The sequence below is a fragment of the Taudactylus pleione genome, unplaced genomic scaffold, assembly GCF_031769625.1.
Source record: "Taudactylus pleione unplaced genomic scaffold, aTauple2 ptg000487l, whole genome shotgun sequence".
Classification (NCBI taxonomy): Eukaryota; Metazoa; Chordata; class Amphibia; order Anura; family Myobatrachidae; genus Taudactylus; species Taudactylus pleione.
The window spans coordinates 2565901-2588728 of record NW_028284889.1 but is presented as its reverse complement, the minus strand read 5'-3'; the positions used below and the strand labels follow the sequence as shown (position 1 = coordinate 2588728).

At 41.0% G+C, this 22828-nt stretch overlaps 1 protein-coding gene across 5 annotated transcripts in view; it reads right to left on the bottom strand.

Moving 5' to 3' along the window:
* Window positions 1-22828, bottom strand: part of BEND2 (BEN domain containing 2) — a 90094-nt gene that overhangs the window by 20173 nt on the left and 47093 nt on the right. For all 5 annotated transcript variants that reach the window (XM_088449495.1, XM_088449498.1, XM_088449499.1 and 2 more), the window contains 4 exons: window positions 18015-18116; window positions 15540-16065; window positions 9619-9819; window positions 2996-3117 (listed from right to left, as the gene is read on the bottom strand). In XM_088449495.1, coding sequence (XP_088305621.1) covers window positions 2996-3117; window positions 9619-9819; window positions 15540-16065; window positions 18015-18116 — 951 coding nt within the window. The remainder of the gene's footprint in view (window positions 1-2995; window positions 3118-9618; window positions 9820-15539; window positions 16066-18014; window positions 18117-22828) is intronic.

Here is a 22828-nt window from a genome sequence, read left to right as displayed (position 1 = left end):
ATGTATTCTACCCCAATACCACATGCACTTTAAACTAAATGAAGTTTTTGCTGTACTGCTGCTCCGAGTACATACCTATAAAGAAATCCTCAATTCTGTATTCTCTTGGGAAGTCATGTTAATGTCCTGATATGTGGACACACCTCTATATATGATCTCTATAGAGGATCGCGACTTTGCTAATGTTTGCAACTTATAGCATTTATTAAATTTACACCAATGTATGTATGGCTTAGCAATTTGTTATATATATATATATAAGTGCTTATAAGACCAGTGTTTTGATATTTGGATATACCTCTATATATGATTTCCATACAGGATCATGATTTTGTTGTTGTCTGTTACTTATGGTGTTTTCCAAGTCTACACCAATGTTTGTAAGGGTTAATGTTTCCCTTTTATATAAAAGTTCTCACAAGACAGCATTAAGGAAATTTACACCAGGATACCTTTCCCTGTGAGAACATATGAGGATTGAGATTTTGTTACATTACAAGTTGTTACATTATCCAGCAGACACAGGAGATTTGCCTGCTACAGTGTTTCCCTCACTAATATGTGATCCATTGAAGTGAATACCTTGTGGAAGCACTTAATATCACCAGACAAAGAGTGTCGTATGGATATTAGTACTATACCCATATTATTAGCACACACAATATTCAAACTTTGGATGTGCATTTTACTTTAATGGGTATTTGTCGATCTATTGATTGTGTTAACAAAATTACCATACATTTATACTATATTCAATATTTACTCAATAGCAGCTATAATTATTTAGTCTTATACTTTGTATCACTCTGACTGATTAGGTACAATCTCAGACTAATACTTCTCTCATCAGTTGTCTGATGCCGAGAGCATGACATCAGAAAGCAGAAAGGAACATCTGAGTAACGTATCACTCACTCTTTATTTTCAGAGGGTATAACTGTCCCCCCATGTCACACTTTTCATCAATGGCCTTGGACTAAATGAGTAGTGGTAGAACTGGGAGTATCGGTTCTTTTTCCCTCGCTTTTCTGATATTTCTTCTTTATTTGGTTGATACAAATCTGCTATCACGATTTTGCACATAATGTAATATATTGACATCTTCGGATGATCAATAAATATTCTCATACTATAGCATTTTTCTTATTGAGTGGTGACTAGCTCAGATAAATTGGTCCTTTCACTGCACGTCCTATGCACATGTAAGACGTCCGGGGATTTGAGACTTATTCTGAGAAATGTACCATTCACTCTTTATATTCTAAGGGTCAACGCATGTCATTAGCTCTTATGTTCTCACAGATGACCTAGGCCAGGTGGGAACTATTTGAGTTATTGGCAGCAATCTTGTTGTCTCCTGACTATATTTTTTATTTCATCTTGAGGTTATCAAGGAATGCTATGTGATGCTTCTATATTTTGAATACTGACTGTATATACCATTATGACATTATGATTGGTTTTGACATGGTATGAATGTTATTCCACTTGATATTTCGCCAGGTACTGATTTAACAAATCTATATACTCTATCAACTTTGAATTGTTAGAAATCAGAGCTTATTGCTATGCTCATGCAGCTATCTGCTCTTCATTGGTAATTAATTATATATCCAGAAGGAGTTGTTCATCCTTTCTTAAATGTATGTATGTACCCAATATATGTGTATGTCTAGTTATATTTAGTGGTATATCATAAGCATTTTTCTATTTACAGGTGTCCCCACTACTTTCTTTAGTAGCGTATGTAGGGCTTGCATTTTATGTATTTTTGTTACTGATTAAAAGTTACGTATTAATCTTTGTATAATACTTAAGAGTGCTCACAACACAGAGTTTTTCCTTTTCTGTTTGTTCTCCAAAAGATTATTATACACAATCGACTGCAAATTGCACGATTGCTGCAATCAATCTCTGGTGTATGGGGGCCTTTTCTTACTCTATTCCAGAATCGGAATCAGGCCCACAGTCTGAGTTCTTTTCTTTTACTGTCACATTTTACTGTTATGTCGAAAGTATTATTGAACCTGTTGTAAGTGTAAGCTATTGATAGGATTTTTGTGCGGAATTTCATAAAACTAAAATTGTATGGTATACGGTATCAGAGTCATATTCATTAATAATTGAGAGGGTGGTCACCTATTGCTAGTAAAAGTCATTGGGTAATATTGCTGTAAAATTCATCTTTTCTGTAACTCAAGAACAGTTATATCTTGTTCCGGTTATTAAAATTCTAGTCACTGTCCACATGTGTAGTGACTTGTTTTGGGGGGGTCTCTGGGGTCCTCATTTCTCTGCTTAATCAAAAAAGGTGGTCTACAAGCAGAAGTGATCGGAAGCCATTGAGGAGACCGGGAAACACGACAGTTGCTGTGAAGACAGGTACGACAAGTACGACAAGCACACCCGCGCCGACACACACAACCGTTTGGGGCGTATTACACCTATTAACAACATTGCACCAACTCACTCTGCGACTGAAAACCTTACTTGGTGCAATCCGATTAATACACGCTAATAAATGTTCCCCTAAAAAAGGCCTTAAAAGGTATCCCCAAGTAGACCGGGATTAAAATGATTTAGATGGTCACCAAAGTACCTCTCCCAGACAGCAACCAATTCAGAACCGGCGCCTTCTTTACATTCATTTTTATATATGTTTGTAAGTTCATTAAGGCCAGTGGCTGTGAGGCCTAACAGAGCCGATGTGAAAATGAAGAAAGGGCAATGGGGCTGTAAGTTCTGTGGCTGGGGAGGGGCTTAGTTCCACTGTAATGCAACAAAATGACAGGTGCTCTTCATATACTGTGTCAGTGAGACAGAACTTGTTTGTGCATGGATATACAATTTATGTTTATTCTGATAATGAAGGATAGTAAACTGGAATATTAGAAATACTACTGCAAGGACAGTTTATGTATATATTCAGCTGGCAAATCTAATGATATATCCAACACAGATAGGTAAAATGAAATAAATACAATTTATGACTTACTGTGTTTTTTTTCATTTCTAAATGTAAACAGCGAATCATTGCATTAACATTTGTGGTACACGTTTTCCAGTCTTTTCCATATTCACCAAGATCACATTCAGGGAATACCGAAGATAAGAACTCTGCAAAACACAAATGAGCATTAATCAAAACCAATGTTAAACCGATGATTCTGATGTAACATTTATTGGCTACATTAAAACACACTTTGAAGAATATAAATTACTATATTATGTTATTGGTGCATGAGTTTGCTATGACTAGTGCTGGTAGTTCTGTGAACAGGCAAATACTGTATTCTGGGCCTAATTCAGCATGGATCGTTATTGTGATCACAGCCCCGTAAATGCAGGTCTGCTGCAAAAATATGCTAATGAATGCAATCGTGAAGCCGTCGCACAGCCAGCATAGAGACGCCCAATACCGCTATCTCACATCCGTAATACCTTGCAGTCCTGCGTATACATCGGCCCCTCATGCAGAGTTACAGGTCTGACCTGTCGCAGAAACTGCAAGTCTTGTTGAACGCAGTGAGTACTCAAGCTGCGTATGCCGTCTCAGTGGCTAATTTATGCACTCCCCGGAAACTGCGTCCAAACAGACAAACAAACCTGCGTTTCTCCGACCACTCCCCCGTCACCACCCCCAAACGCTTACAGCCCGTCACTCACTCTGCAATGGCTTTTATTCTGCTTGAACCAGCTAACTCACGCACGCACACTGCGCTGCATATGCAGTACGCACCATTGATTGATCTGCGAACGCTGTTGCGATTCATGCTGCATCAGGCCCTCTGTATGCAACACACTGAGTGAAATACACCAACAATAAACATTTTAACCTATATAAAGACATATAAAAGAATTCAGTTTGTATATATATATATATATATATATTTATTAGGTTAACAGAGACCCCTTCTGTACACCACAAATAAAACATAAGCTATTAATTTTGTTTTAATGACAAAAAGTGAGAACATTCTGCTCTGTGGATTACACTGCATTTACCACCACTTATTATTTAAACATAGTTATAGTTATATGTGTACAGAAATATGATTTGTATTGAAACTTATATTAATTCTGCATCTCGATAAAAATGAAAAATGTTTAGTAAGAGCACAAGGTTCAATTTATAATTAAAAGCACAGGAACACAGGAAATCAGCCGGCGGAGATCCTGGCCTCTTCCCTCCACCCTCAACGGTGGGGACACGCCTCTGTTTGGGGAAACTGAGGCAGTCACCGCCCTCTTTCCACCCACAAACGGCAGCAGACTAATCAATATTAGTGAACAAAACCTTTAAAAAACATTTCTCAGCAAAAATTCCTACTCCTGGCAAATTAAACAATTTGATGCAATATCGTCACAGAGACTGTGGGCCTGATTGAGAAATGGGCGCAGCTGCAGTAGCTCTTGCCGGAGTTGCGGCTGTGAGTATATGCAAATGGTAGTATCAGCCTTCCACTGGTGTACAAGGGTGATCTAAATGTACACTGAGACGCCCACTTTTAGTCTCTCATGTTTCTTTAGGCTCCGCCATTGGCGCATTATGGACACTTGCACTAGCCTCATGACAGGTGCAGTTTCTTCCTTTGACTCAGGACTCCTATGGCTGCAGGTCTGCGAGTGCAGCCGCTTTCACTGACATGCCTGCAACACGCCCCTGAGACAGACAATTTGTATGTGCACTTCTGGCGACCTCCCAGTCTTCGCCCATGAACGCCCATCACTTTTCTGCCCCATTTGATATGGTCTGTGCCAATCGCAACAGCCTAGGAGATTTCAGAAATGCGCAGTTGCAGAAACTTGCTGAAGTACGTGAACATCGGCACTGCGTGTGACTGAGAATCAGCCCCTATATCTCCTGGCTGATTTTTTACAGCATCCTACTCAGTTGTATTAGGGTGACCCATTTACTTTCCAACATTCGAGGGACCATGCAAGGGGTAAACCATATTCAACAATATCCAGAAACATATTCATTTAAATGAAAAATGGAAAGCTTTTGTAATTTTACAATTGTTGATGTTGAATGTGCAGCTGTATACTGATGCTACAGGGGACGTTGCACGTCTGCACTCTATAGAGGTGCACAGGAAAATTAGCGATGTTGAGTCTACTGCAATGGTCAAGTATCTGCAGAGCCTAACATCGCCACTAATCGATTTGCCCCCCACCCCCACTAGGTCTTTCACAGTCTCTCTCAATTCATTTCCTTTTTCCTTCAAAATGAAATTGTACACAATCACTTAAAATCCAACTTTTTTCATTTGATCATTCCTACTAGAAAATATAAACAATCTTCTATGCTTGTGGAATGGAAATCAGAGACAAAAGTGACATGCTGACTAGTTCTCTATATCGAAAAGAGAATAGTTTGGCCTCAGATACAGTGAACCAGAATAAAGTTAATCATGGTAACCAGATCCAGGTTGGGATGTACATCGGAAACCCGAGATTGAATAGTTGCTAGGCTACAGACATCAAATCACGCGACGTCTTGTAGCCATTGTGTCCAAACCATCTAAATATGTGCAGGTAGCCATCGGATGACTGGCAACCATCACAAACCCGATATTCAATGGAAAAAGCACTTCTATCGGATCATGAACATTGATGGAACTAGGGATGGGCATTTGAAACCAATGGCTAGGAACCAAGTAATAATAGTGCATTTAGTAAAGGATGAGCTTGAGGTGCGTTTACTAGAGTAAGTGAAAGAGAGAGAGAGAAAGAGACAGGAAAAATAAAACCACAACTAGCCCCAGTATGTAAAAGTACAAGAACTCTTATTTAACCACCCAGGTACCTAGAGAATCAAATGGGGCCTATAACACTTTTCCAGGTGCGGTCTCATAAGTAAATTGTCCACCATAACCATTTCTCATTACATAAACAACTAAAACTAGATGTGCGAGCATGGGCATACTACAATGATTATCAGGAGACGTGCAACATGGAGTCCCAGGTTGATTTTGCCTATTAAAAGACTGCTACTTTAAAACATCAGGCAGTCTCGCACGGGACTCACCGATGTGTCTGTGCCACTTCTATAGGGTGCCTGTATAAGAGACACTACTCAACAGGGGCTGGGCTAAACAAGTTGAGATAGTTACCATAAATTCAGGGACACAACATTGTCCCCCTCACACTGTAGACAACATATTGGCTAATATGTGTTGGGCTGATTGCTTTTTGTTGAGGATGGAGGCCCAAAAAAAAAAAAAAAGTATTACCTTCACTAATTACAAAAAGATCTGGCACTGAAAAGTGTTCTCCTGGGCCTTGTGCTAGTGGTGGCTAAGGTAATGAGGGCCCTTGAGTAAGAGACACGGAATGCACAAAACTTCTAGCCCATTTATGAGCAGCCCATGTATATGTGATAAGCTGCGCATACGTGATAAATGTGTATGAGTGATAATGTACTTTATTTTTTATGTTTAAAACATTGTTGCGTCTAAACTAAACCAAATGATTTAAATAAAGAATGCAAATATATTTTCTATTCACATTATTTATACAGTTACCGGTATTTACTCTTTCCTGAGTGTTTCATGTGAATACAGTCTATGAAAATAATTACATATTTAGGCATCAACATACATAATTTGTTCACATTCTCAATTTTTTTATTCTACTTTAAGTTTTGAGTGGTTTCATAAATAATGTATTTGTTACACTATGGAGGAGATAGCAGTGGAGAATATATGGAAGCCGACGGACGTAATCCCAACCGCCGGCTTCCCGATTGTCTAATCCCGGCAAGTGTCTAATGACAAGCGTCGAAATCCCGACGCCTGTCATTAGACCTACGCCGGGAGCCCGACACCAGGCTTACCGATGGAAGGTAAACCGGGCGCGGACAGCCGCGGTGGTGGGGGAGGAGGGATGTTAGCAGCTCCCGGGGGGCGATTTAGGGTTAGGCACCCCCCCCCGGAGGTTAGGGTTAGGCTAGGGGAAGGGGGGGTTAGGCACCCCCCCGGGAGACTTAGGGTTAGGCTGCAGGGAAGGGGGGGTTGGGTTTAGGCACTAGGGGGGGAGGTTAGGGTTAGGCACCCCTAAAGCAGGGATAGGGGGTAGAATTAGGTTAGTTTATACTAACCTTTGGACATTCGGAATCTTCACCACTGCAGTAAATCATACTGACCCTGAATATATATAGGCCCAAACATTCTTTAGTCACATGACTACAATAGTCATTCAACAATCAACATACGACTAAAGCATCATAGTAAACTCAATAATGTACACAACTGTGTAAATGCTGACATCCTGGCACAACACACTGAATGCCCTGGGTAGTATTCATAGATTATTTCCACACTTGTGTGACCAAGTTGTCTATTATGTATGGGTACATAGAGTGTATGCATGTTGAGTTTATCAGGCAGATACATAAAGCACCTTTGTACCACTTGTCTGAGTATGTAAAATAATCAATAAGCTCGACATGTCTTAACAACCAAGTATCCAAGACGCACAATGGAGGCATGAAAGGGTTGTCAGGATTTATTTTTAATTATTATAGATGTATCTTAAATATGTTTCTAAAAAGGGGCGTGGCCTGGAGTAGCATGGCGTAGGTTGCATTCTCCCAGCTCTTCCGCAAAAATCCTGTTTTTTATCCTGCTATCTTGGAAGCTCTGTCTCCTTGGAGTCCGGTGCTGGCCTGTTTGAGCGGTGTCTCCTTGCTATTTATCCGTTAAATAGTGTGGCTGGGTCCTCCGTCTCTCTACTGCCTGGTGTCCCCACCCCCTCCCCCGGCTGGGTGCTGACATCTCTTTACCTGCAAGATTTGTCCGGGCTGCTGGCTGTCCTCTATGGTGCCCTGGGAGTGAGCTCTGATATCAGTCTCCTCTGCGGTTCCTGTGGTTGGGATCCGGTGCATGGGGTGTGCAGTGAGCTAGCTGCCGCCACCTTTTCGCTGGGCTCCTACATGGGTGCTGCCGCTGACCTCATCCTTGGTGGGCTCCTTCAACCCTGTGGTGCCTCTGCTCCTTTGTTGCCTCCTATGGGTCCCCTTATTGCTGGTGGCATCCATTAGTATCGGCGGCCATTTTGAGTGGATGAAGTGCAGTGCATCCTGATTTCCTGACTCCTGCTGACCTTGTCAGTCTCCTTGGGGTTGTTACTGGACATCTTTGTATATCCTCTGGTAGCTGCACAGTGTGGATGTGTGCCTGGTGTCTCTCCTGTTATTCTTTTACTCTGGTCTCAAGACACACACACAGCCTTTTATTCCTGTGAATTATCTGTCCCTGGCTGTCCACCTTCAGTATGAGTGCTCTGCAACAGATTCTTCAAGCAATTGATGCCTCTGCCCAGAGGCTTATTGTCAGAATTGGAAAGTTGCAGGTGGAGTTGTGTCCCTCAGAAGATGTGTAGGGGGTTGATGTGCCTCTGATTCCTGCTTACGAAGTCATCTTGTCTCCAGTACTACTACCTTTGCCTCTTCCAGTGGCTCTGGTTGCGATGAAGGCTATTTTTTCATCTCCGGTCCCCAAGATTCTGCTTTGGCAACTCAAAAACTTTGCTTTCAAGTCCTTACATTTGCAATGATGTCTCAAGATGTACCTTCTAAATATTTACATGTACTTCTCTGTTTATTTCCATGCAAGCTGTGGTGGAATTTTTTATTTCCTTACCTCCCTGCAAGAAGTTGTGGCCTGGCCTGACTAGAACTTTGTAGTTCATAATTTGGTCCTATTGTTTTGATATTTTGTATGTTCTATTTATTTTTTATTTTTATGCTGCTGGTTTTTTATATATCCTGTTTTGTCTAATTTTTCATTTTAGTTTATATGTTTTTTATATTATGAATATGTGAATATTTACATTTGGGTGGAACTCCATATTTTTTTATTTTTGCACGGGGGAGCTGGGCTGAGCCATGTTTATTGGTAATTTAATTAGTAGCCACAGTCATTTATCCGATGTTTAGATCCTTTACTTGTGTTGGGGGGGGGTTAGTAAGCTATATGATTAAGAGTAGTTGGGATGGGGTTATAGGGAGGTTTGTTTTGGGTATAATTATTAATTATCATTTTTTTCTTTTTTGTGTAGTTTATTTTGTAGGTTAGGGATAGGGCATATAGGGTAGGGAGCTATGTGAGATTTTTGCTTTGATATAATGGCGGATGTGTATTTCTTTCTTTCCTATAGTATCAATTACTGTGTGTCATCTGTGCCCCTCTTTTGTTTTTTTTTTACACTTTGTTGTACACCTGAATGGCACCTTCGGGTGTTGCCTAGCTTATCCTTGATTGTTGTGGGATATTCTTTTATGCAACTGTTCCCATTTCTTAAGGTTAGTGTTTCATGTCCGTCAACACAATGGCTAACTTTTATTTTGTCATTTGTGCATTGCCTCTGTTATTTTTTTTATATATCCTTATATAATACTTTTTATATCTGTCCTCATACTTATATTCCTTATGGGGTGTATTTTTTTTTTTCTCTTTTTGAAAATTTTCAATAAAAATGACATAATAAGAAAATATATATATATGTTTCTAAAAAATCTTCTAACTGCTCAACCCGTATTATTTTTTTCCTTTGAAACTAGTTAATTAAACTGTGACACGTCACACGACCTGACATTAGCTAGATCTTTCATACCTCTTACTGCTGAAACCTTGTTCATATCAAGCGCCATCAATCCTTGCACGTTTGTTCCTGTAGCACTGTCCAATAATGCCTCTTTAGTGAACAAGGCACGAACCAAGTAACGGGCAGCATACTTTGGCTGTGTCTTCTGTCTTGCTTTCACCAAAAAGCTTCCTGGAACTTTAATATTCCTGCTTGGATCTCCAAGAAACTCTACCAATGAGGAACATTAAAACACAAGCATTAAAAATAATTCATCATATGAAAGAGAAATTGTAGAAAATTAAATGCTGCCAAATAATTTATTAACAGTTTACACTCTTTAGTATCAAGATTAATGTTCACTTAATTTAGTCATTGATTTGAGTCTTTCACAGTCTCTCAATTAATTTCCTATTTTCCTTCAAAATGAAGTGTACACGATCACTTAATTTGATCATTGATTTTCCAATAGGAATGATTAAATGTGAAAATTTGGACTTTAACAGTAATCTTGTTTTATTAATTTAGAAGCAAACAATGTGATGTTTTATCATTTCTAATTCCTAAGGCTCCTATTTGAATTTGTTAAAACGACACTAGAGATTGTTAAACTATTATATGAAAAGGAGGACATGTCGGGCCAATCTACAGGATAAAAGAATGGGAGCAACAAACGTTTTATTATGGTTATTGACATGTTTCAGGTTTATAGCTGTGATTTGCCTGGGTTTTTTACCCCATGAAAAAAAGGTACGTTATTTAGCAAAATAGATACTGGTACTGACCTAATGTTAAACAATGATACAGCTTCCATAATCTAAACAATTTTTGCATATATGGAATGATTTCACCGATTCATTCTGGCTACTGAAACTATTATTGTGAATAAAAAATTATATAAAAAACATGCATCCTTAACTCTTTCCTATTCCTTACATATTAATTAATACATCTGCAAACAGCTCAAGTGTGCTACAGATGTGTCCACATACATCTTACCTCTGAGCGCTTCAAGTCGCGTTAAACATAATGTGTGAGCGCCGTGTTACTCGGTAGCGCAGTGTCGTTTTGCGCAACTTTTTACCTTCAAATGAGTCTTATTCGCAAAGAGATGTGAACAGGACGCACACACAGCTTCTGCTGATTACAGTCATATGCAGTGTGACTGTATTCTGTGTGCAACATGCAAAATGCTACATTAGTGTCAGTAGCTGTGACCCTGTAACATAGCATTTCACATGCAGATACACCCGCAGTCGTACACAGGATATAGGCATGCCGCATATTTAAATCAGCAGAAGCTGCTTGTGCGTCCTATTTGCACTGCTTTGTGACTAAGACGCATTTGAAGGTAAAAAGTTGCACGAAGAGACGTTCAGCACTACAGAGTCACGCCACGGCATGGCGAGACTAGAAGGGCTGATTAACGGGCAAGGAAGCAAGATGGGATACCGATTATTTTAAAGCCAATATTAAAAAGTCATTTTTGATTTTAAACGTGTTTCTTTGTGTGTCTGTGCTGCGAGTTTGTGCCTAGGTTAAAGAAAGCCTAGCTGACTAGCAGCATAACGTGGCAGTTTTTTTTTTTTAACATCACCACTTATTATAAGTTTTTATTACATGGCAGATCTGGCTTAGGTAGTCCTACTTCATAACTTTTTATATTCAGCATCCACAAGTTATTTAAACATATCAATCTGAAGATTCTATTGGGGTGTCACTTACCTTTTAAATCTAACCTTTTCATTGCACCTTCCCTTACTAAGAGCCCATTTCTATCAACCCTTCATTCCTCAAATAGCTTACTTTTAATTGTTTATTATCATAGCAGGTTACCTATAATAACTGAACCTTTTGACATCTATTGTTAGCATATTCATGTTTCTTTCAACTCTTCTTCCCAAAAATTTGTTCCACCCTATAAAGATCAATAAAATTCTTTAAAATAAAAACAAATGCAAAAAAATTATTAGCTATGCTTATTGAATGGAAACTAACATATCCTCTAATAATGGGTAATGGTAAGAGAACTGTATTAAAAAGGAACTTTAAATGGGAAAAAAAAAGAAAAAAAATATTTATCATAACAAGACTCTTGCAACCACACTTGCTACTAGCAGTTACCACGGAGTCACCAGCTGACAATGGGACTCTTGGAAAGGACTACCACACACAATAATAATCACATTTTAGGGGCCTATGTATCAATCTGTTTTTATACATAAAATTATACAGAAACTGCCGTTGCTGCATAATTTTATGTATTGTAGTTATGTACCAAAAGCACAATGCAGGAGATTTCACAGAAGTCTCCAGCAAAGTGCTAATTAGCACTTCAGAGCACAGCTCCCACTATCATCAATGGGGACTACGATCTGACCCCATGCACTAAACTCTAAAAAACTAAGCTTTTCGGAGTGTAGCCTCGGTAGTTTACACCATCTTGAGATGGTGTAACCTACTGTAAGCCTATGGAGGCTCCAGGTGCAGGAGAGAGATCTTTTCGATCTCTCCCCCGCAGCTTCTGTCTGGTTCCGGAAGCCAGCTAACGCTATGTGCATGCGCAGTGTCAGCTTCCCCCAGAGAAGTCTTTCCACTGGGGGAAGCTGTTACCACTATTCCTGCGACTTCCCCTTTGTACATAGCCAGGATATATTCATGAAAAATGAAAATAATTCTGGCGATATGGATACATAAAAATTGCGATTGGTCCGTGATTAGTAATACATAGATCCCTTAATGTTAATTTAATTTCCTTAAAAAACACAATAGCAGCCATAACATAAGGGCTAACTCCTTAGATCAGTGAAGACAGGAAAGAAACTCCTCTGGAATTATATAGCATAGCTCCTCCATTCATTAGGGGTCTTAAAAAACTCCCTAAGCTGCCCTGTAAAACATAACCAGACAACACAGATGGGAGTGTTCAGCTACTATGTAATATTTCAAGGAAACAAAACTCCTTGGAAGCCATAATGTATCAACATAACCAATGTTGGTAAAAGTTATATAGAAAAACAGAAGGTGGGAGAAGTATAATCCGCACAGTACACATGCAAAGATACTGCAACTAAAGGCATTTAACAGAATAATTGTTGGAATGATTTTTCTTGCAAACTAAGCATTCATAAAAGATGCCACATCCAGAAGTTAATACCTGCTAAAGATATAAAGATGAGCTCTGCATGTTCAGGAGGTTACCACTGCTGGAAGCATGGTCTTTATTGCTTCTGGCACATCTCCTCTGTTTTACTTTTAAGTCGAAACGTGATTGCGCATAGCATCTACAGTGTGAATATTTGATCGTCATCACAGTGCAGCGAGAAAAAATCTGTGATTTTGCTGCAAATTCATGGGCTCTGTATGCAAATATACATGCACTCCCCTATTAGAATTTACCTCTCTTGCTCAAGACTCAAAGGGATCAAACGATACAGAATCTAACACTATATAATAACACCAAAGTGCTACAAAAGGGTTGATATGAGCTTAATTCTCTTTAAAGCTTTTAAAAAAGAAATTGATTAAAAAGTTCATTAGATGCCAATCTGATGTCCAGAAAAACAAGTGTAGACATCTAAACGTTCAGAGTAATGAGAGAAGACACTTGTCTAATACATTTTGAGGAAAATCCAGCATCTGTGGAAAGGTAGAAGAAGTAAAGTCATATAGTTTAGGTTTGCAAAACAGAGACTCCGTTGGCTGTTAGCAATGACAGCTTTACCACCAAGCTAGAACATTTGGGTTGGGATGCAGAATCGGCCCCTGATGCAGAAAGATATGACAAATATAGCAAGGCTATTTCAGAATCAGTCCAAACCAGCGGTTCTCAAACTCTGTCCTTGGGACCCCAAACCGTTTATGTTTTCCAGATCACCTGTAGATGTTTCGAATGTGACAGTTGGTAACACACCTGTGCCCCTGCTAGTTGGTCTGAAAAACGTGAACTGTTAGGTGTCTTTAGGACAGGTTTGAGAAACACTGCCTGCCCTAAGCTACTGCCAGCCCAAGCAGTGTGGCCAGAACAGAAGCACCGCTATGACCTCTACTGCTTCTTTCTTGATCTTCTGTAGTCTGAGCAATCAGAGGAAATGAAGGGAGCCCATACACTTGTTGTAAGGTCCACGGGATCGACAAAGCATCAATTACCTTTTTTCTGGGGCCCCTATACATGGAAATAAGTGTTACCTTGGTGTTTGAGGATGTATTTCTCAATCTACTTGAGGGTGTGCAAACTTCTGCACTAAGGGCCTGATTCAGCATGGTTCGCAATTGCAACAGCGTACGCAGATCAGCTGATCGTTGCATACTGCACATGTATATGCACAGCACTACGCGTGGTGATCGCACTACAATTAACGGTGCACTGTGGAATCCACTGCAGAGTGAGTGACAGGCCGTGAGCGTTTGGGGGTGGTGACGGGGGAGTGGTTACAGAAACGCAGACGTGCCTGTACGTTGGAATGCTGTTGTGTGGGCGTGCATAAATTAGCCACTGCGATTGCCTACACAGCCTGAGTACTCACTGCGTGTGACGTGAATTGCAAATTCTGAGACATGTCAGCGCTGCTGTACTTGTGCGTGAGGGGAAGATGCTCTCCGATGTTACCAATGTATACGCAGGATGTGAGAAGGCAGTAGTGGGCGTCTCTATGCTGGCTGAGCGGTGGTAAACATATTTTCGCAGATTCATTGCATGCGATTACGCAGTGCGATCCATGCTGAATCAGGCCCAGAGTATTGAGAAACCTCTTCATGATAAAGGCCCATTCTCCAAGATGCATGTGATATTGACTAAGATAATTGGCTACATGCTATACAGAAGGGGATATCAATTCTGTCCATTACATAATTGTTGCTACAGATGTGTCCACATACATCTATCCTCTGTGCACTACAAGTCGCGCCACATAACACGTGAGCGCCATGTGACTCGGCAGCGCTATGTATCTTTTCACGCGACTTTTCCTTGAAAATGTGACTTATTTGTAACGTGAATAAAATGCAGCATCTGTGATAATGTAATGTAGCATTTTGCATGCACATATAACCACAGTCGCACACGTATATAGGCATGCCACATATTTTAATCAGCATCAGCCAGATTGGACAGATATCTGACAGAAAATTGTATATTGGATGCCCAGCTTTAGTCACTGTTAACAAATTCATCCTGAAATGGATACACACGGACCTACGATTAAACCTCTCAAGATTAAACTGACATCTGTTCCCATTCTTTATTAATGAGATCTTTAATAGTCCGATTTATTAGAATTACTGCCTTTTCTCTGTCGATCCTTAAAGAGAGCAGCTGGGGCTTGGACATCATATATCCCTATTTGTTTATGTTTTCATATTTTTAAGTAGAACAATTTTGGTTAAATTGCTTTAACCAAAATGAATGCTCTTTGTCTTTTGGGGCTCCGTGTTGTAAAATATTTCCTTGCAACTGTAGTCTTCAGCAGAGCAGTGTTCTACAGCTTCCTCATCAGTCAGCACCGAGAAGTACCACAGAAGTGACATCACATTAGGCACCAGTGATCTCAGGCACGCTCAGTAACAGAAGAAAAGGTTTGACTATCCAGCTCTACGTTTACTACTTGAAATAAGCAACTGAGTCCCTAGGAAGCCAAGCCCTGCCCCTGCTTGCACTCAAAGAGAACATCCCGATTCACCTGAAACAGGTGAGGCACTTTGCTAGAATATAAAACACACTTGCATCACTAAGATGAGAAACAGGATGGAGACACCAAAGGGAAGGACATACATTCCGACGGGGTTTCCTCTTCCGATCTATACTCAGCTGTCTAAGAAGTTAACCCATACGTAATGGCTGTATTAGAGCACATTAATTACCTCAAAAGTCTTGCAGCATGGATATTTAATCTAGAATAGACACCCTATTTAGGTTAATACAACTAAAAGGCACCATGTGCAACTCAACTCACCATATATGGGAACAGGTTGAACAGAAGATGATGGCAGTTCTTCGCTGGTAATTATATTTCTTTGCACAGGTACACAGGGCCCCATGACTGTCTCAGTTTCCTTAATGTTTTCTCCTGCTGTCTTTGAGCACATTGATGAAGTTGCCAGGGGTGCACTGAGGATTGGTGGAGAAGCACAAGTGCTTTCAGGCAATATCTCAATCTTTAGATCTTTGTGGTCTTCATCTGCCACAGTAATGATGGACTGCAAGGAATGGGTAGATACAATGGTTGGCAGAGGAGGACTTAATCTTTGAAGATTCTGATGAGGTTCTCTTGATAGTGGTATTGATGGAACAGGTTTAAAAGCGGCAGTGCCTTTGAGGTGCAGGTTTCTCCCCTCTTCAGGTTTTAATGTATGGCTCTGAGTGACTCGAGGGAGCTGCGGGATCTGTGAGCTGGGAAATCTTTGGTTTAGTTTCTGTAATCTAATTTTCCCTTGAGGTACAGGGTGATTACCTCTGCTGTGTGGAAGGCTGACTAGCCTCTGTGTAGAGACATGAAAAAACAGAATAAATGGATTACCAAGAATATTTGTTTTAATAAAAGTTTTCTATGCTGACTGGTAATGGTGACCGATATAAGAAAACATACTAGATAAATTAGATTTACAAATTTACAGTCCAACATTAAATTGTTTACTCACTTTTGCACTTTTATTATTCTATCCTCCTCCTTGTACTACCACCAAAATAACAATTGTGCTGTGCACACAGTGTGGCTGATTCTGAAGTGGGAGCAAAGCAGAAAAAAAGGAGTAACCTTGCACCTAGACAAACCATGTTACAATGCAAAGGGTGCAAATACATTATTTTTGCATGCAGTGTAAATAATGGCCATTTTGGCATGTACCCCACAAACGCTGGACAGCTGTATTTTTACATCACAATTTAGTTATGAGTTAGGACATGCTGCTCTCAAATTTATATATCTGTGCACATTTTAAATTCACCCCACCTGCAGTGCAGCATGGTTTTGCCAAGATGCAAAGTTACTCATGTTTTTTGCATTGCATCCAACTGTATCAGCCGCAGGGCCTCCATATGTTGCACCTGACAGCACAGAAAGGAGGCAGATCTCAGAGCTAGAGTGCATGGACATTAGATCATCAATCCCTGCCATGATGACAGTACACTTCACCATCATGTCATCATAGCAGAAATATTTAATGTGAATGGTGGTGATGCCACAAGGGAGAACATGCAGAGTGCTAAATCATTTAATTTATTTGAAATCTATTTTTTTTACCCAACCACCAAACATCTATGCCAGGCCTGGCCAACCTATGGCTCTCCAGCTGTTGTGAAACTACAAGTACCAGCATGCCCAGCAACTGTTTTAGCATTCCCTAATAACAAAACTGTGGCAGGGCATGGTGGGACTTGTAGTTTCACAACAGCTGGAGAGCTACAGGTTGGCCAGGCCTGATCTATGCAGTGTTGTCATTCCTGCAAGTTGCTAAATTAGCCACATACTGTATCTGGTTATTCAGTGATTGCAGCAAATAGGCATGTGGCCTCCTTTAGTGCCCTCACAAACTTTGCAACTCAGTATATGCACCACAAGTGCTGAAAACATGGGGTCAGTGAGCAATCTGGTCACAAACCTATGTGGTCAGATTGCACTGAACCAGTCTTTTCAAGAGACACATTGGAGGCAAGGCCCCGTGCATGTTTCAGTTGAACGATAAGCCTGCTTCTCTTTCAAAGACAATCAAATACTATTCAACTGGAAAATAATTTCATGTATTATAATAACTTCACACATGCTGCAGTGGCTGATGAATTCTATGAAGGTGATCATGTCAGAAATGTCACTGTATATGCCCAGCGAGATGTGGTCATAATACCGACAGTCGGGAAGCCGGCACTTAGAATGTCATCCCAACTGGAGACATCCCAACGGTGAGTACTGGGGTTAGGCACTAGGGGTGGAGGGAGGGGGGGAAGGTACGGTTTAGGCACTAGGGGGGAAGGTTAGGTTTAGGCAGCGGGGAGGGAGGGCTAAGGGTAGGGAGTGGGGGAGGAATAGTCTACTGACAGACAGGTGTCAGAATCCTAACCCTGTCGGAATGCCGTCACCGGGATTTTAACCGCCGGGATCCCTAATGCTGGCATCCCATACCAACACGTGCCCAACATTAGTATACAGAAAGACACAGCTGTATTAGTATATAGAAAGACACAGCCAATATATGCCAGAGAATAACTGCAAGCTTTAGGGTGTGTAAACACATAGGAGCATGTCATTTTTTTTTTACATCATTTTATTAAGAAATCATTAGCGTATACTTCATTGTAATTTGAAACTTGTGGGGGAAAGAATCCAATGACTAAATCAAAACATCAATAAGAGAACCTCAAAGTTTTAATAGCAACTACAATTTGTATGAAATATTATTTGTAGGCTTCAATGTAATGTAATATTGTGACTCACAGGCTTGAAGTGGGGTTTGATCCGAGCTTGGTGCATCTCAGACACTTTCCTCTGTAGTAAATCCATCTTCTTATCCAGTTTCTGGACTATGTCATACATTGCCTACAACATCAAAATTATATACCATTAGTCAATTACAATTGCAGTGTACATTGAGCTTTATGCAGTCAGTAGACATCCTAGTGGTTAACCAGAACTATGTTCTTAAGGGGCACAACCACTAGCAGACTGAAAAGACATTGTAATCGTGCAGTCGTTCCACAGTCTGTGCTGTGCCTACACTGAACGATCAGTCGCTCAGTGTAGGCACTCTCCCTCATCCCCGAACATGGCCAATCTGTCGTTATTGGCAGATTGACCAGCATGGTCGGGCGATGACAGACGTCAAAAAGACCAGCGGCAGCGCGCATCGCTGGTCTTTTTTTATATTAAGCTGCCTGATTTGTGCTCGATTAACAAACGATTGAACGATAACGATTTCTTTATCGTTCAATCGCTCTGTTTAATCGGGTTGTGGATACCTACCTTTAGCCTCGCTATGGGTTTTGGATACTTTTTATCCCCTCCAATTTTAGCACAGTGTGTAATGTCACATTGATTTCACACATCTACATAAAACACAGTAAAAACAATACAACAGTTTACAGAAAAGCCTGCAAGATGCATATGATGTCTACCCAGAACGCTGCACAATTTATGTAACCACTTACTGGCTGCACAATGTCTGTATACAGCGGCACAATGGACTTCAAAGCCCGCATTGCCAGTTATACACTCAGAAGACAAATGACATGTTCCAACTTTCAAGAGCAGGTTAGGGAAATCCACATTTAAGTAACACATAAAGGGGCCAACGCAGGGTTGAATGCAAGTTGTCTGCTACTGCTCATGCACTGAGTGCACAGAACTAAATGTGTATTTACACCTCTATGCATCATTGCGAGGGGACTGTCCCTATGCAAAAGCTTAGGGGAGAATTCAAGTAGCCCCGATAATTTATCGGGAGCAAAAAACGTGACTTACCGCATTTTTTTGCCTTCGGGCAATTCAATTTGATGCCATTTTATTCTCAAAACGGTAAAAACATGCAATAATACTGGTAATAATAAATACTTTATTCATAACTGTGTACATTGTGTAGTCTGAGACTTGCACAACACGTATCCTGGTCACTGATCGCTCACATTAATTTCACTGGCAATTTTATGGTTCATTTAAACAATCAGAACAAAGAACTCAAAGAGAATGCAGTTCACTAGGTTCTTGCTATATCACATATAGTATACATTAGATCTAAGTGTTGGCAATAGCGAGAGCAGACTAATCAGGATCTACCCCAAAGAAAACATAACCAGTTGACAAACCAACATATACATATGAATTTGTTTTTCCGATTCTGCCTCCTCTTCGCTACCTCTACCAGTCGGAGTACTGCAAGGCTCTGTCTTAGGTCCTCTGCTCTTCTCAAGCTGTACCACCTCTTTTGGCAAACTAATCAGCTCTTTCGGATTTTAGTATCTTCTGTACGCGGATGATACTGAAATCTACCTATCCTACCCAGATTTGTCACCACCTGTACTGGTCCGTGTCACCGATTGCCTTTCTGCCATTTCATCTTGGATGTCATCTTGCCACCTCAAACTTAATACATCTAAAACAGAATTAATTATATTTCCACCGGCCAATAGTAATTACCAACCTGATATCTCTACTACTGTTGATAACTCGACTAGCAACCCCACAAGCTCGCTACCTAGGTGTCATCCTCGACTCAGAACTGTCCTTTGTTCCCCACATTCAATCTGTCTTAAAATCATGTTACTTACATCTAAAAAACATATCCAAAATTCAACCATATCTTACTCAAGACACAGCAAAAACTTGAATCCATGCACTCATTATTTCCTGCATTGATTGCAATAGTCTCCTTACTGGTCTTCCCAAAAGCAGACTCTTGCCATTACAATCCATTATTAATGAAGCTGCGAGGTTGATGTTCCTCGCCAAACGTTTATTGTCTGCTGCGCCGCACTGTCAGTCCCTCCATTGGTTACTGGTTTTCTACCGTATTCAATATAAAATACTTTTCTTTACACATAAAGCTATTAACCAAACCACACCAACTTACATCTCTTCACTTATCTCACCTCTTAAAACTTACCTCTTCAGACAAGCTTATCAGATTAGAGAAATGCCCACATAACCTTGATAGCTTCCCTATATAATTACATCCCTCTTACAGTCCACACACAACCTCACATATTTTCTCTTTCTTCACTTTCACATCCTCCTACCCTTCCTCCTGTGTGACTGGATCATACAGCCTGCCAAGAACCTCTGCAATCTGGCTGGACCAATATGCAGCACCTATCCTTGTATATCAGTGTCTATTTCCCAATGGATTGTAAGCTTGCGAGCAGGGCCGACTTATCTATTTGTCTGTCTATTACCACCCAGTTTTGTTCTATTAAAGTTGCTTCAAATTGTAAAGGGCAACAGAAAATGCTGCGCTATATAAGAAATTGTTACAAACTAAATAAATAATGCTATCTTCTTGGATTTACAAAGCAAATGAAGAGGGTGTATGCTGCACTAACCCAATGTGCTACATATGTTTCCTATGTGCGTGCAGCGCAGTTATTGATGAGTGATGTCATAATTGCTAAACCATTGCTGCTGCTTGGTTGCCAAAATATAAAATGCATTCTCATACAGGGTCAGTTTCAGAATAAGGAGCAAAAGAAAAAAATAAGTTATGGTAGACTTACCTTTGTTAACTCTTTTTCTTCCAGGTTCATGGGGTCCACAGGGATACCATAGGGTATGTAGTTGGAGTAATCCATTGCATGAAACAGCTACAGTTTTCAAGCTCCCAGGAAGCACAGGACCTCCTCCCTATATACCGCGCCCCCAGCCACAGGTATTAAGTTCCAAACGGACAATGCAGAAAACTGAACTCTCAAGGTAGCCAGGTGAGGACCTAAGTCTAGCCCAGCCTGAAGAAAAGCAAGAACTCGGGAGACCTTGAAAACCTTAGGGTCATATTTTCTGTGGGAACACCAATGAAAAAATGAATGCCAAATCTTGTGATAGATGCGGGTCGAAGCAGGTTTCCTTGCCCCAAGCATCGTCATCACAGAAGTAGAAAATCCTTTGGCCTTTAAGACGGAAGACTCAAGAGCCATGCTGTCAAAGCCAGCCGAGGTAGATCCGGATATAGGCAGGGACCCTGCACTAGCAAATCCATCCATTAGATGAAGTGGAAGCAGACTGTCTATGGATAGAACGGAGAATCAATGTCTCCTGGGCCAGACAGGAGCTATTAGTATTACTCTGCCGCCTTCTTGCTTGAACTTTCTGATGACCCTTGGGAGGAGGGAGATTTTAGGAAACAGGTATACCAACCTGAAGTCCAACCTCACTGCCAGAGCATCCACGAAGGCAACTGAGGGGTCCCTTGTTCTCGACCCGTACCTGGGGACCTTGTGGTTGTGGAGTGATGCCATGAGGTCTACGTCCGGTAGTCCCCACTTGTCCACCAGGAGCTGAAAGACGTCCAGATGAAGAGCCCATTCTCTGGCATGTATGTCCTGATGACATAGAAAGTCCGCTTCCCAATTGAGGATTCCTGGGATGAATATTGCAGAGATTGCTGGAAGATGGCGTTCTGCCCATACCAGAATGTTCGCCACTTCCCTCTTCGTGTGCCTCCCTGATGGTTGATGTAGGCCACTGTGGTTGCGTTGTCGGACTGAATCTGGACAGGCCTGCCCTGAAGGAGGTCCTGCGCCAGAATGAGTGCCCTGTGCTCTGCACAAAGCTCCAAAATATTTATTGGCAGGTGATTTTCCTGAGCTGTCCATCTTCCCTGAAAGGTGTGATGACCTGTCACCGCGCCCCATCCTCGCAGACTTGTATCCATGGTAAGGAGTACCCAATCTGGGATCCATAATGGGCGACCCTTGTTTAAATGAGTCATCTGCAGCCACCATGCGAGGGAGAGGCGAACCTCTGGCGAGATGCGGATCATTATCAGATGATACTGACCATCCCAATGAGAAAATCCAACATTGCAGGGACCTGGAATGGAACTGGGCATAAGCCACCACGTCAAAGGTGGATACCATAGACCCCAGGACCTGCATTACTGAGTGAACTGACACTCTCTGAATGCGGAGCAATTTGCATATTCGTAATTGTATGACAGCAATCTTGTCCACTGGTAAAAGAATCCTTTGCTCCAGGGAATCAAGCAGCCCCTCCAAATGTACCATCTGCTGAGTTGGAGAAATAGAAGACTTTTTCCAATTGATTATCCAGCTGTGCTCTTGCATACAGGCATGGTCATTTGGAGATGGTGTTGTAAAACCTGTGGAGATTGCGCCAATATCAGGAGGTCGTCCAAGTATGGTAGTATCCTGACTCCTTGTCGCCTGAGATGAGCCTCCTTGACTGCCATTATCTTGGTAAACACCCGAGGGGCTGTGGACAGACCGAAGGGCAGATCCTGAAATTGGTAATGTTGCTGACCCACAGCAAACCAGGGGAACTTTTGGTGAAATCGTGCATAGGTACATGCAGATACGCATCCTGTGTGTCCAGGGAAACCATGAAATCTCCAGGCTTCATTGCCAGCATAATTAACTGTAGGGTTTCCATACGGAACTTGGGCACAGGGATGAATTTGTTGAGAAACTTCAGATTCAGAATAGGGCGATGAGACCCATTTGGTTTCAGGATCAGAATTTTTTTTTTAAATAATAACCCTTTCCTTCTTTCGTCACAGGAACGGGGATTATAACCCCTGACCTCAG